Consider the following 16981-nt stretch of genomic DNA (forward strand, 5'->3'; position numbering starts at 1 on the left):
TTGCTAAAACCCAGGAATTTTAGCTGAAAATGTTTTTGCATTTCCAAACATAACGCCATCAAGTCCCAGCAAGTGTTGGGGTTCCTTGGCGCACCAGGTGGGGACCCTAGGGACAGATATAATCAAATGGAATAGACTCGCCGGTATTCTGCTCCCAGCTGGTAATCCACACTGTAATGTCAACCTTGTTTTTCTTTTCCCAAATTGTAAACCTGAGCAAATTTCACCATGGTCTTTAATTCAGGCTGATACCTTTATTTTGCTCTGTGTTCCTCCTTCATGCCTTAAAAAAATTTCTACCTCTTTTCACTCCAGATTCAAAGCCTTCAGTTTTTAATCCAGTCTGATTATTCATGCTTTTTTCTTCTTATTGTTTCTTTTGCTTAATAACTAGACCTTAACTCACAGGTAGATTTACCCTGAAGGTAATGAAGCTTTAGGCTTGTCATTTGATCAGCATAGGTCCCTTCCACAGCCCCGGGAGAGGCCTTAGAAATGTATTCACATGGTCATAAATTTTTGTAAAATTCACAAAAGTAAGATATTTTAACTTTAATCGCTTGTTTTCTCTTAGCCTGCCAACTTTCTTTTCATTGCTTGACATTCATGACACCTGGCATAGGAGTGGCTTCTGGCGCTGTGTGGATCCAGTTTAGGGAGAATTGAGTTAAAGATATCATTTTGGTCTAGTGGGATATAATTTTTGATTCTTAGTCATTGTTGTACATGCAGGTTATTACTGCTCACTGTTCTAGTGTATGAATGACAGTCCGCATTAACCGTATCACTCACCGAGAGGACCCAAAACATCTAGACTGGATCAGAATTACCATCACCATATGGGAACCAGGTAATAGAAACATGTGAGCAGTCAAATGGTGCATACTTTGAAATGTATCAAGAGAGAATAGAATGCATGGAAAAGCTTTTCACATTTTAGGGCTCATGCATGAAACAAATGTGGATTTAGATATTCCCAAATTTGACAGGAATTCTAATGTTTTAAAAAAAACATTTTTAAATTATTGAGAACAAATTAAAAAATGTTTACTCATCAAGCTCATTTTTATTCTTTCAATAAAAATGACTTAAAATTGGTGTCATACAAATAGGCAAAAAAATGCAAGAAATACAGTAAAAATTTTAGAATAGCAAATATAATAGTTGTTGTTGCTGTTCAGTTGCTAAGTCATGTCCCACTCTTTGTGACCCCATGGACTGCAGCACACCAGGCTCCTTTGTCCTCCACTATCTAGATGTACTTATACAACTAATTAAAAAATTCTGTACTATTTTTCCGGTTTTGATGATGTTTGAAATTGTCTAGCTTTTAAAACTTTTAATTTATGTCCTTGCTTCCCTTCCTCAGCTCAGTTTAGTTGCTCAGTTGTGTCTGACTCTTTGCAGCCCCATGGACTGCTGCACGCCAGGCCTCCCTGTCCATCACCAACTCTCAGATCTTATTCAAACTCATGTCTGTTGAGTCACTGATGCCATCCAACCATCTCGTCCTCTGTCCCCTTCTCCTCCTGCCTTCAATCTTCCCCAGCATCAGGGGCTTTTCAAATGAGTCAGTTCTTTGCATCAGGTGGCCAAAGTATTGAAGTTTCAGCTTCACCATCAGTCCTTCCAATGAACACTCGGGACTGATCTCCTTTAGAATGGACTGGTTGGATCACCTTGCAGTCCAAGGGACTCTCAAGAGTCTTCTCCAACACCACAGTTCAAAAGAATCAATTCTTCGGTGCTCAGCTTTCTTTACGGTCCAACTCTCACATCCATACATGACTACTGGAAAAACCATAGCCTTGACTAGATGGACCTTTGTTGGCAAAGTAATGTTTCTGCTTTTTAATATGCTGTCTAGGTTGGTCATAACTTTCCTGCCAAGGAGTAAGCATCTTTTAATTTCATGGCTGAAGTCACCATCTATGGTGATTTTGGAGCCCCCCAAAAGATAAAGTCAGCCACTGTTTCCATTGCTTCCCCATCTATTTGCCGTGAAGTGATGGGACCGGGTGCCCTGATCTTAGTTTAGCCCTTAGTTTATGTCGTTAGTTTAAGTCCTTATGGACTAAGGAATAAGCTTCCCTTCCTAAATAAATACATTTGTTCCAATTTTGTAATTTATAAATTTATGCTTTATAATTTGTCATGCTCAGTAAAACCTGGAATAATCCCTGCCCTTACTCAATTACCCAATAACTCAAAAAAAAAAAAAAAAAAAGAATGAAAACAACTATAGTGAAGGTTTAGCTAAGTGAATGGGAACCAAGGATCCAGAATGAGACTACTGGAATAAAATTCTGACTCTACAGTTTCTTATCTATATGACCCTGAACAAATTACCTAACATACGTAAGCCTCAATTTTCTTATTTTAAAAAGGAGGAAATTGGATTCAGGAAATATAATTCCTTGTAATTTATGATAACATAAAGAATTTTTAAATGATTGGCAATCAACTAAATAAAATAATAGAACATTCATGTTGAAAGGAACCTTGGATTTTGTGTAATTTTACATTGGCTCTGTGAATCTCTCACTGCTCCTTCAGATGTGAAGGAGGAGAATTGGGTCTCGTTTGGAAACTCACCTAGCCTCCCATTCATTAAACTAGTGTAGGTCTGCTTCCATTTATACACAAGTCTGTGTAAGATTTAGTTTGAGCAAAGTGTTCTGTGACTGTGTGTGTTTGAACACCATTGCTCGTGTCCAATCCTTGTGTGCATACTAAGTCGCTTCAGCCGTGTCTGCCTCTCCCACCCTATGGACTGCGGCCGGCCGGACTCTCCTGTCCATGGGATCCTCCAGGCAAGGATACTGGAGTGGGTTGCTACTTCCTACTCCAGGGGATCTTCCCAACCCAGAGATTGCACCAGTGTCTCTTATGTCTCCTGCATTGGCAGGTAGGCTCTTTATCATTGGGTCGCCACCTGGGAAGACCCATCCCATCCATATGTATATATAAAACCACTTAAGAGCATTAGTAAAAATATTAAACATTGCAAACAAATAGTAATCTGTTCTCCATATGATCTGAATCTCATATGTGGTAATAAGATGTTATTTAAAAGTAAACAAAGCAATACTGACCACAGAAATTTCTGCTGTCCAGATCAGAGCTTAAATATTCAATGAAAATGTGATAATGATAATAAGCAACTTGAGGAAACATAAGCTTCCCCCCAGTTCTCAAGGATACTGAAGGAATACCAAGTCTCCCACAGTACAGAAGACTGAGCTCCCTGGTGCCTTCTGTTTGGTTGGATATTTTTAACCATTATTGAAAGAAAATATGCACTCAAACTGCAGGAGGACTTGACAAGGAGCTAAATATTTGAATTTTTATATACATTTTCAAGGATCTGTTCCATTGTTTTTAATCTTCTAAATTGTACTTTTAATTAGAAAACGTGATTTCTTTATAGCTTTTACTCAAATTGCCTGACAGAATAATCTCAATTCCTCTTTAATTTGACAGCTTTTTAACTATATGAATCAGCTCTGTCCAACAAATATCTTCATTTCCAATTAAAAATTAATTGTTTTATGACAGGACCTAAAGATATTTTCTTTGATGTTTATAAGTCACTGAGAAGAAAAAGTTAATCAGCCTCTCTGAAGTTTACTTTCAATTTTAGAGAACTTCATGGGCCTTCTGGCAACTCTTCCTTAATACATTTCTCTTGCAATTAGCATTCCTCCTGAAACCTGATTCCAGGAAATATTTTGCAAGTTTTGTTGTTGTTATGTGTGTGTGTGTGTGTAATTGAGTGTTAGAATGATTTGTTCTTCACTTAGCATATTTTAGTATTTCAATTTCTTTTTAATCATCCTTAACTATGTGTCCTTAAGGAAGTAAACCTCTTTTTTAGTTTAAATATTGCTTCATATAACATTTTCCACCGCTGCTCTCTCCATTTACTTGCACCTGCATGTTCTGATTTACTACAATTTTATTGGCAAGCATCCTACTCGAGTTAAATGGCTCTATTTATGTGTCTTTTAATTTAACTTATAATATTTCTCCAACAAAATTTTCTGCACATGGAGTCTAACTGCTTTTCTAGCCACTGCTACAAGGGCCCAGTCAATCCTCTTATACGCTTGAATCCCCTCTTGGGGAGAAGAGTTGTGAGTGGAGTAACAATGGGAGACAAGCACTTTTATGAAAGAGTCTAAATCTTTTTAAAAAGGCCACGTGAGTCTGCCAGTGTTGGAAGTTAAACTTTGTGTAGTCTCAATATTTAAATTGACTAGAAGATGTCATATTGATAAACAAGTGCAAGAAATTTTGCTTATTTTACTCTTCAACCTAGTGAATTAGGGACTATTAGGAAAGCTAGATTAATTGAAAAAAAATGCAGAAGCTCCATTTCATCTACACATCTAAGTACATTAGTGTTAGGAGTATAGAGACCGTAAGAGAACACTAACCACTTTCCCACAGCCACAGATAGGTTTTCTAAAATGATCAAACTCTCTTCTCACCAGCACGAAGTATGATGAATTAGTGGAGAGTGAAAAAGTCAACAGGTTAACAAGAGTTTTACACAGTATAGATCATGTGTCCCTATAACTTGAAACAAACAGAGGTTCAGGGAATGCTAGTGTGAATGCCAATGGCTACACATAACAGAATTCAGCAGATGCCAGTGCATGCAGGTGCTGGTGATCAGAAGCCACAGGCCTACTTATCATGGCTCTTTCTAAGCTCCTAAGTTTGAGATGATCGCCAGGAGAGCAAGGCATGGAAGAGAAATCACATCATTATTTTGCTTGCAACTGCAATGCCTGAAATACTTGGAATATATTAAGATGTTGCTTTTTGTCACCAGCTGGAATTGGGGCTAGAAATAGAAATAAAGATGAGTAAATGAACATGCAAAGGGGATAATCTTTTTTTAACACCACTGCAAGTGGCCTGATAATTCTTAACAATGATAATGATAAGAATGGCAGTATTAAACAACTCCCTATTTAGTGGTACTAGTTTGAACACTGTAGTTTTTGAAGCATCTCTCAATATATGAATGTCTGCTTTTTGTCTATCTGGTTTCTTTCACTGAAATTTTTCTACATTCAGAGTAGATCAGGAAGATGTGGTAAGAAGGAATGGGTATGATGTGTGTAAAAGTTCCTGCCAGAAGAGAAATGTAGAGGTTGAAAGAGAAAAGTCCAGTTTAGAGAGAGGAAGTGAAGGTCAGGTTTTCAGAACTGAATATCTTATTCCAACATTTTGAGGATAGTAAACACAAGGGTGTGTGTTAGACTGCGCTGAAAAATGTTGGGATTTCATCATTTGTCAGGGTGTAGTCTCAGACGCCCTAAAGACAGGTGCCCACGGGACAGCGCAAGCGAGGCAGGCGCAGCGGTAATCGGAGCCCGAGGCGACTTACAGCCCCTCTCTTGTTTGCTCATTTTCCAAGCACGACATTCCAAATATTTGAAAATTCTTGAGTGCTTGGGTAGGAAAGATGGAATTAAACTGAAAAGCAGGAATGTATAAATCCTTTTTATCAGAAATAGGATTTCCAGAGTAAGATTATGTTAGTTGAAGAAAAGAAATGGTTTTTATTTTCAGTCAGAATATGTAAATGATAAGCCCATTCTTTTTTTTTTTAATCAAACTAATAGTTATAATTTTGGGATGACTTCCAGACTTTTAAACTTTATTTCTTTTAATGCCTTCTGTTAGTAATATTATTTTACAAATGTTTTTGATTGTCCCACCCACCAGGGCCACATGTACTTCCTACTGCTTGTCATTAAGTGAGTGAAATCTATGCTGACTTTGTGCTGTGGGAGGAAATTAGGGGTGTTGCTATCAATTGGAGAATTTAAGGTTCAGCATGGAGTACAGGTCTCCTAGAAAGGCAAAATGAGGACCTCTGTATATCTGCTCCTCTATACAAGCAATGCAATATTGGCAAAAACTGTCAAATTTTTTTTCAGAACTCTGAAATTAATCAAATGCATGCAACAAAATGAGGAGCATTTATTCAACACAAACAGCAGAGTTTGTAGCTTTTTATCTTGACCTATTTTAAACCTTCCATCTCCAATTCTGCGATGGTCTTAAAAACTGGCAGCCTTGCAACTTCTGGGAGGACAGATTGTTCAGAAGCACCTTAAAAACCCACTGCCAGATCACTGCTACACTGATTTGCCTAGCAGTGTCCTGGAAAAGCCACATTCATAGGGTTTTGCTGTTATTTGGCCCTGGGAAGGAGGGGAAAAGTTATTTCCAGATTTGCTACATTATCCAAACCGTTCAATTTTAAACAAAAATTATAAGACATGCAAAGAGATAACATGTGTCTCCCATTTGTAGGGAAAAAAGCAGCCAAGAACAAACAATGCCCTTAGAAGATTCAAATGTTAGACTTAGTAGACGAAGATTTTAAATCTACCATTAGGAAGAGGTTCAAAGAAATAAAGGAACCTGTATCTAATGAATTAAAGTAGAACATGAAAACAGCCTCCCCATTGGCAAAAGTTGGGTGACTTAATAGTTCAGGCATTTAAGAAAATCTCCAAACAAGTATTAGATGAATAAGTGAAATGAACAGAGAGTTAGCTGCACACTATGGCTCTGATGGTAAGGAATTCGCCTGCAGTGCGGGAGACCTAGGTTCAATTCCTGGGTTGGGAAGATCCCCTGGAGGAAAGCATGGCAACCCACTCCAGTATTCTTGCCTGGAGAGTCCCATGGACAGAGGAGCCTGGCGGGCTGCAGTCCATGGGCTTGCAAGGAATCAGAAACGACTGAGCGGCTAAGCACACACACACACGTAGGGCATACACCCTGGTGGCTTAGACATTAAAGGATCCGCCTGCAATTCAGGAGACCCGGATTCATTCCCTGGGTTGGGAAGACTCCCTGGAGGAGGAGATTGCAACTCACTCCAGTATTTTTCCCTGGAGGATTCTGTGGACAGAGGAGCCTGGCAGGCTACAGTCCAAGGGATTGCAAAGAGTTGGACATGACTGAGTGACTAACGCTTTCACCCACTCATGAGAATAATAATGTCTCACCACATAGATAATATCGCTAAAAGAAATTACAAAAAAGATACAAATACAGATTATGGAGTTTAAAAGTACAGTAACAAATAAAAACTTCACTATAAGGGTTCAACAATAGATTAGCTCTGGCAGAAGGAAAGTTTGATAAACTTCAAGAAGATGTATATATTAAGATGATCCAGTCAGAAGAACAGAAAAAATAAGAATGAAAAGGATGAACAGAGCCTGACAGACCCGTGGGACATCACCAAGTATACCAGAATCAACACAATGAGAATCCCAGAGGGAGAGAACAAATGAAAGAGAGAGAATATTTGAAGAGAGAATAGCCAAATATTTCCAATTTGATGAAAAATGTTAGGCTACTCATCCATATTGGTAGATGTGGCTATTATATATATATCTAACAACACAATTCATTTCTGAATCTTCTCTAATCCTTTTCATTTAGCTTGATAACTGGTCAATTTTATCCAGGTAGTAATTCATGGCTGCATGAATTATTATAATATAACTAACTCTGAGCAAACAAAACCCAGTAACTTTCTGGCTTTGCCCAACTATTATCAGAGAAGCTACAGGTTTCCTAGGCACTTGGTCTATCTTTCAAATTATTGCAGGCAATTACCATATCAAATGTTTTAACACTAAAAACATATGTCTGTTTTTAAAATCTGTGATATTATTTCCTTTTCATCCACTGTTTCATTGCTAATCAATGACATTTACTTCAGGATTTGGTTATAATATCATGCCATTTCTGAATACTAGTTCTTTATTATTGCATCTGAATTACACAGTTTTAAATGATGTTAAATGGGGTGCTAGTTTACTCAAAACTATTTCTTAAGAATATTTCTTAAAGAGATGGGAATACCAGACCACCTTACTTGCCTCCTGAGAAATCTGTATATAGATCAAGAAGCAACAGTTAGAACTGGACATGGAACAACAGACTGGTTCAAAATTGGTAAAGGAGTACATCAAGGCTGCATATTGTCCTCTTACTTATTTAACTTCTATGCAGAGTACATCATGAGAAACGCTGGGTTGGAAGAAGCAAAACTGGAATCAAGATTGCCAGGAGAACTATCAATAAGCTCAGACATGCATATGACACCATCCTTATGGCAGAAAGTGAAGAAGAACTAAAGAGCCTCTTGATGAAAGTGAAAGAGGAGAGTGAAAAAGTTGGCTTAAAACTCAACATTCAGAAAGCTAAGATCATGGCATCAGGTCCCATCACTTCATGGCAAATAGATGGGGAAACAATGGAAACAGTGACAGACTATTTTCTTTGACTCCAAAATCACCCCAGGTGGTGACTTCAGCCATGAAATTAAAAGATGTTTTCTCCTTAGAAGAAAAGCTATGACCAATCTAGACAGCATATTATAAACTCAAAATGGATTAAAGATCTAAACCTAAGACCAGAAACTATAAAACTCCTAGAGGAGAACATAGGCAAAACACTCTCTGACATACATCACAGCAGGATCCTCTATGACCCACCTCCCAGAATATTGGAAATAAAAGCAAAAATAAACAAATGGGACCTAATTAACCTTAAAAGCTTCTGCACATCAAAGGAAACTATTAGCAAGGTGAAAAGACAGCCTTCAGAATGGGAGAAAATAATAGCAAATGAAGCAACCGACAAACAACTAATCTCAAAAATATACAAGCAACTCCTACAGCTCAACTCCAGAAAAATAAACGACCCAATCAAAAAATGGGCCAAAGAACTAAATAGACATTTCTCCAAAGAAGATATACAGATGGCTAACAAACACATGAAAAGATGCGCAACATCACTCATTATCAGAGAAATGCAAATCAAAACCACTATGAGGTACCATTTCACACCAGTCAGAATGGCTGCGATCCAAAAGTCTACAAATAATAAATGCTGGAGAGGGTGTGGAGAAAAGGGAACCCTCTTACACTGTTGGTGGGAATGCAAACTAGTACAGCCACTATGGAGAACAGTGTGGAGATTCCTTAAAAAACTGGAAATAGAACTGCCTTATGATCCAGTAATCCCACTGCTGGGCATACACACTGAGGAAACCAGAAGGGAAAGAGACACGTGTACCCCAATGTTCATCGCAGCACTGTTTATAATAGCCAGGACATGGAAGCAACCTAGATGTCCATCAGCAGATGAATGGATAAGAAAGCAGTGGTACATATACACAATGGAGTATTACTCAGCCATTAAAAAGAATACATTTGAATCAGTTCTAATGAGGTGGATGAAACTGGAGCCTATTATACAGAGTGAAGTAAGCCAGAAGGAAAAACATAAATACAGTATACTAACGCATATATATGGTATTTAGAAAGATGGTAACAATAACCCTGTGTACGAGACAGCAAAAGAGACACTGATGTATAGAACAGTCTTATGGACTCTGTGGGAGAGGGAGAGGGTGGGAAGATTTGGGAGAATGGCAATGAAACATGTAAAATATCATGTAGGAAACGAGTTGCCAGTCCAGGTTCGAAGCACAATGCTGGATGCTTGGGGCTGGTGCACTGGGATGGCCCAGAGGGATGGTATGGGGAGGGAGGAGGGAGGAGGGTTCGGGATGGGGAACACATGTATACCTGTGGCGGATTCATTTTGATATTTGGCAAAACTAATACAATTATGTAAAGTTTAAAAATAAAATAAAATTAGAAAAAAAAAAGTCTACAAATAACACATGTAGAGAAAAGGGAACCTTCCTACACTATTAGTGGGAATGTAAATTAATGCAGCCTTTATGGAAAACAGTATGAAGATTCCTCAAAAATTAAAGTTGTCATATGACTCAACAACTCTACTCCTGGCGATATATCCAGATAAAACTAATTCAAAAAGATACGTGGACCTCTATGTTCATAGTAGCACTATTTACAATAGGCAAGACATAGAAACAACCTAAATGTCCATCAGTAGATGAGTGGATAAAGAAGATACAGTACATATACATAATGGAATACTACTCAGCTGTAAAAAAGAATGAAAAAATGCCATTTGCAGGAACATGGATAGACTTGGAGATTATCATACTAAGTGAAGTAAATCAAAAAGAGAAAGACAATGATATTAGTTACATGTGGAATCTATAATATTACACAAATGAATTTATGAAACAGAAGCAGACTCACAGTTGTTGCCATGGGGGAAAGGGGTGAGGGAGGGAGGGATTGGGAACTTGGGATTGGCAGGTACAAACTATTATATACATAAGGATTAACAACAAGGTCTTACTATATAGCATCGGGAACTATAAAATTCAAAAGAATACAAAAAATATGTATATATAACTAAATCATTTGCTATATACCAGAAACTAACATTGTAAATCAACTATACTTCAATATAAAATAAATTAAAAAAAAAAAAAAGCAGAGACATTACTTTACTGACAAAGGTCCGTATAGTCAAAGCTGTGGTTTTTCCAGTAGTCATGTATGGATGTGAGAGCTGGACTATAAAGAAAGCTGAGCGCTGAAGGATTGATGCTTTTGAACTGTGGTGTTGCAGAAGACTCTTGAGAGCCCCTCGGACAGCAAGGAGATCAAACCAGTCAATCCTAAAGGAAATCAGTCCTGAGTGTTGGAAGGACTCATGCTGAAGCTGAAGCTCCAATACTTTGACCACCTGATGCAAAGAACTGACTCATTTGAAAAGACCCTGATTCTGGGAAAGATTGAAGGCAAGAGGAGAAGGGGGTGACAGAGGATGAAATGGTTGGATGGTATCATTGACTCAAGGGATGTGAATTTGAGCAAACTCAGGGAGATAATAAAGGACAGGGAGCCTGGAGTGCAGCAGTCCATGGGGTAGGAAAGAGTTGGACATGACTGAGCAACTGAACTGAATGAAAAGTAAATAAATATCATCTATCATAGGATAACTGTGTTTTATTTAAAATTACACATGCATCTTTCAACTTAACATTTATATTCTCAAATGTTAAATTATAGATTCATTTGCTGTGACTGTAATAGCATTTTAAAGAATAAAGAATAAATAATAGCTAAAACATCAATCATTTTACTGTCTAAAAAGGTATTATTATTATAATGACTAATAATGAGAGATATAATCTTAAAACTGAAACATTGAGTTTTCTATTAAATAGGTAAATGCACTATTTAATACCCTATAGTTTAAAGTTTCATGGAGGTGCATCTTTATCTTGAAAGAACACATTTTAAAGATTATTAAGACAAAAGAGAACACTATCACTTATTCTTTAACAATCATTTTAAAAACAAGAATAAACAAATTTGGAAACTCAAAAATCAAGAATTTTTTGGTCTGTTTCTTTGTACTTATGCTATAGTCTCTTAATATGCAACCTTTTTTATTTTAAGGCCCATTCATAGGACTCCATCTGAACACAACATTGTGTGGAAGATGCTGAAAACGATTCCAGATTTAACCTCTCAACTACTTGATGAGCATCTGAAAATACTTAGTAAGAATGTCACTTCTGAAACCTGGATAAAAGGCAGCACAGGTAAACTGAATAATCTGGAGGAAAATTTGGCAAGACAAACCGTGTATCACTATTTTGAGTTTTCCGTCAGAGTAATCTTAATTTCACTTGACATGCTAGAGTGTACTGTTTGGATGTCTATCATTTGTAAAGTTATACGTAGTGAAACAAATAACACTTCACATTTTGGTAATTAGATTTTAAAGGTCTACAGTGGTGTTTCTCCCTTTTGAACATGTATCAGAATCCCTCAGGACTCACTGAGATGTGTTGCTGTGCTTAGCACCTAAGGTTTCTGATTCAGTAGATTTAGGATGAAGCTTAATTTGCATTTCCAATAACATTCCAGGGGTTTCTGCTAGTCTGGGAACCACACTTGGAAAACCATTCATTGACACACATATTCAATAACAATCTAGCATTGATTTTTATAGTTAAGACAGTACTTATTTGTCAAATAAGTCTAAGTAGTTGACTGACCCAGATATTGAGGGAAAAAAAAAACACAAAAAAAACTTCAGACAAATTTTAGTTAAGTTTCCCATTTTAATTTCTAGTGCCTTGACCAGGGATATGATGGATGCATTAATAGAAGCATTTTATATGTTAATATTTTGGGGTGGTGGCATATAAATAAACACACACAGAGTCACACACACACACCTAAACCAACAGATTTAAACATTATTCTTTTGCATTTGTTTAATACCTATTAGAAAATTATGAAAAGGCAAAAACATATGACACTGAAAGATGAGCCTCCCAGGTCAGTAGGTATCCAGTATGCTATTGGGGAATAGCCGAGAAATAGATCCAGAAAAAATGAAGAGGCGGATCCAAAGCAGAAGTGGCACCCACTTGTGGCTGTATCAGGTGGTGAAAGTAACTCCAGTGCTGAAAGAAGAGTGTTGACTAAATCAAGGTAAACTGGATGTGGTCAAACAGCAGATGGCAAGGGTGAACATTGACGGTTTAGGCATCAGTGAACTAAAATGGATGGGATTTAATTTAAGTCACATGACCATCATATCTACCAGGGGAAAGCATCCCTTAGAAGGAATGGAGTCAACCTCATAGTCAACAGAAGAGTCCAAAATGCAGTACATGGGTGTAATCTCAAAAGTGACAGAATGATCTCAGTTTGATTCCAAGGTAACCATTCTATATCACAGTAATCCAAATCTATGCCCCAATGACTCGTGCGGAAGAAGGCCATAAAGACCTACAAGAACTTCTAGAACTCACACACACACACACAAAATGTTCTTTTCTTCATAGGGGATTAGAATGCAAAAGTAGGAAGTCAAGAGATACCTGGAATAACAGGCGAGTTTGACACCTGTTTGGCGTACAAAATGAAGCAGGGCAAAGGCTAACAATTTTGTCAAGAGAACACACTGGTCATAGCAAACACCCTCTTCCAACAACACAAAAGACAACTCTACATATAGGCATCACCAGATGGTCAATACTGAAATCAGATTGATTATATCCTTTGCAGACAAAGATGGAGAAACTGTATGCCACTAAGTCGCTTCAGTCGTGTCCGACTCTGCGACCCCACAGACAGCAGCCCACCAGGCTCCCCCATCCCTGGGATTCTCCAGGCAAGAACACTGGAGTGGGTTGCCATTTCCTTCTCCAATACATGAAAGTGAAAAGTGAAAGTGAAGTCACTCAGTCGTGTCCGACTCTTAGCAACCCCATGGACTGCAGCCTACCAGGCTCCTCGTTCCATGGGATTTTCCAGGCAAGAGTACTGGAGTGGGGTGCCATTGCCTTCTCCAAGAAACTGTATAAAGTCAGCCAAAACAAGACTTGGAGCTGACTGTGACTCAGATCATGAGCTCCTTAGTGCAACTTTCAGACTTAAATTGAAGAAAGTATGGAAAACCACTGGGCCATTCAGGTAGGACCTAAATCAAATCCCTTATGATTATACAATAGAAGTGACACATACATTTAAGTGATTAGATCTGATGGACAGAGTACCTGAACAATGGATGGAGGTTTGCAACATTGTAAAGGAGGCAGTGACCACAACCATTCAAGAGAAAAAGAAATCCAAGAAGGCAAAATGGCTGTCTGAGGAGGCCATACAAATAGCTGAGAAAAGAAGGGAAGTAAAAGGCAGAGGAAAAAGGAAAAAAAATGCCCAACTGATGCAAAGTTCTAGAGAACAGTAAGGAGAGAAAAGAAAGCCTTTCTAGATGAACTATGAAAAGAAAGAAGAAAATGATAGAATGGGGAAGACTAGAGATCTCTTCAAGAAAATTAGAGATACCAAGGGAAAACTTCATATACAGATGGGCACAATAAAGGGTAGAAATGGCAAGGACCTAACAGAAACAGATACAATTAAGAAGAGGTGGCAAAGATACACAGAATTGTAGAAAAAAGGTCTTAATGGCATGGATATCCATGATGGTGTGATCACTCACCTAGAGCCAGACACCCTGGAGTATAAAGTCAAGTGGACCTTAGGAAGTACTACTATGAACAAAACTAGTAGAGATGATGGAATTACAGCTGAACTATTTCAAATCCTAAAAGATGATGCTGTAAAAGAAGATGTTGCTTCACTCAATATGCCAGAAAATTTGGAAATCATCAATAGCCACAGGACTGGAAAAGGTCAGTTTTCATTCCAGTCCCAAAGGAAGGCAATGCCAAAGAACCTTCAAACTACGGTACAATTGTGCTCGTTTCACACACTAGCAAAGTAATGCTCAAAATCCTTCAAGCCAGGCTTCAACAGTACATGAACCGAGAACTTCCCAACATTCAAGATGATTTTAAAAAGGCAGAGGAATCAGAGATCAAATTGCCAACATTAAAAAAAAAAATCCACATATATTTTGTGTTGAATTCTCCACAATGAATGTATATTTATGTGCTAGTGTTTGTAAGTAGCTCTTAGTTTTTTATAAAAGGTTTTAAAACTAAAATTAGAAGCAAATATTGTATTCTCCAGGTATTGTAATGACTTGTGTGAAAACTGATAAAATATGAACTTTCATTACTTAACAAAGACCAACTTTAAAATGTGAAGATTTATGTTAAATAAGACTTTGCAATTCATTTCAGTAGTGCATATTTTTAAACACATCAGACATTTTATTATCTGTGTTTACACCTACATGTGCGACAACCCTTCTCTTGAGTTTTTAAGACATCTCATTCTGGCAACTCATTTGTGTTTCACTACCAAAGCAGTCAACTCATTAAATATCTGACCTTTGTAAATCTTTGTTCATCCAACTCTAAAACAAAACAAAACAAAACAGGTCCAGCCAGGTGTCTTTCTTTTCCCTTTTTCTTTATTCATGTGTGCACTTCCCTCCCTCTGCTGTTATTTAAAGTATTCCCCGTAGTAACCTCTCATCACCAGGCTGCTGACTTTCAATCTGCTGCTAAGGCTTTGGTTTCTTTCTTGTAATTCTGCACAGCTGTTTGCACCTTCTGGTCTCTTTTCTGATCATAGGATTTTTTATAGTTTCGTCATTTAAGGCAGCTTCCTACTCACTTAGCCTCTCATGAATTGTTTTCTTAAACAATAAAATATTAACAAGAGCAGCAATTTCTTGATTTCAAATACTGAATAATACACATACATATTTCTAGCTTAGGTGAAAATGGTACTAAAAACATGAGTACTATATGATGATCATTATATATAAAGATTATTTATGCTACTATAATAAAATACTTTATATATATATATAGTACATATGGTAAACTCTATATGCTATATAGATATAGTTTACTTAATTTAATCAATCCCAAGAGTTTCCCACTGGATCTCATTTTATGGCCCAGGCAGAGGGCATTTTTAAGACTGGCAAACTAAAGTTCAGAAAGCTAAGAAAATTAGCTTAGAAGAGAATCCAATTTAATGGCTAATATGGAATTGGATCATAGATAAAAGTTTTATTAATATCTACCTTTAAATTAACATTGCAACATTGCTATGAAATTATTGATATGGGGATTTTTGTCTCTTAATACATATACATCAATTTTGCCCTTTTCTTTACTTGAAGTCCATTAAGTCTTAATGTTACTTCTCTGCTATTTCTTTCAATTTATTCCCTTTTAGTCTTACTTTCTATGAGGTTATATCACAAAAACTCCATAGCTCCTCATTTTAAAATATTGTATTTATTTTTAATGCTGAAAAATATGTTTAGATTACTAAACCTTAAACAAATCTTAGCGTGCATAGACTTTATTTTCTGTGGTGGCTTAAATTTCTCATAGCATATAAAACCATAGTAGTTACATCTCATGAAAAATTTAATGGGCACCTTCCCCGTATATAAATTAACCATAATTCGAACAATATGCTCTTACAATAGAAGTAATAAAATATTTAACCTTACCGTAAAGACTATGGCTCTCTTAAAGGCAAACGAGGCCTTGAAGGATGTATATTGATTCTAAAGTGCACGTGTGCTTTCGCTGCAACTAAGGCGTTCTCCATGGGTCATAAAGATTCATCCATGAAAGTTACGTTAATTTTCTCCAAACCTCACAAATGTCTCTTGGATAGGGCGTGCATGTGTGCTTCGTTATGTCCGACTCTTTGAGATCCAAGGGACTATAGCCTGCCAGGTTCCTCTGTCCGTGGAATTTTCCAGGCAAGAATCCTGCAATGGGTTGCCATTTCCTTCTCTAGGGGATCTGCCCAACCCAGGGACCGAACCTGCGTCTCTCATGTCTCCTGCGTTGGCAGGTGGATCTCTACCGCAATACTGCCTGGGAATCCTCTTGGGTGGGAGGAAGGTAGAAATGAAACTGGAACCCTGAAGTGCGGAGAAACATTGAAAAAAGTTTCTGGAGATTTAATATGGGGTTTTAAGTATTGTTGACTAATTTAAATATTGTAATTAGGTAAGTCTTTTTCATCTGTATTTCTAAAAGTTTATTAAAGCTATCCAAAATTTTTTTAAGTAATCTTTTTATTGGTAAAATTTGGTTATTTATATAGTTTTGAAATTCTAATTTATTTAAACTTGAATAGTAAATTCAGCAACATAAAAATATATTTCACTGTTTCACTGAATATTGGAAAAATAAAAAAATATAATATATGTAGATAATTTGACTTAGCATGATGATTTCTGAATTGGAAATTGAACTTAGAAATACATGATTCTTCCAAGAATACATAATGGATGCAAAAGTGGGACTAAATACAAACTTCCTAAACCAGTACTTGATCCATCTATAGTATCTTTTTTTGAAAAGAAAAAATTATCATTATGTAGTAAATCATTTAAAATGGTATCTACCTAAAGACCTAAAGGTAAGACTGGAAACCATAAAACTCCTAGAAGAGAACATAAACCAAACAGTCTTTGATATTAATTGTAGCAATATTTTTTGAGTGTATTTCCTAAAGCAGAGGAAATAAAAGTAAATATAAACAAATGGAACCCAATTAAATGTAAA

General features: G+C 37.0%; 1 protein-coding gene across 1 annotated transcript in view; it reads left to right on the forward strand.

Annotated features, from left to right (window-relative positions):
* Positions 1-16981, forward strand: part of CNBD1 (cyclic nucleotide binding domain containing 1) — a 383222-nt gene that overhangs the window by 247353 nt on the left and 118888 nt on the right. The window contains exon 5 of the mRNA XM_070382901.1: positions 11403-11548. Coding sequence (XP_070239002.1) covers positions 11403-11548 — 146 coding nt within the window. The remainder of the gene's footprint in view (positions 1-11402; positions 11549-16981) is intronic.

Source organism: Bos mutus, chromosome 14, assembly GCF_027580195.1.
Source record: "Bos mutus isolate GX-2022 chromosome 14, NWIPB_WYAK_1.1, whole genome shotgun sequence".
NCBI classification, from domain to species: domain Eukaryota; kingdom Metazoa; phylum Chordata; class Mammalia; order Artiodactyla; family Bovidae; genus Bos; species Bos mutus.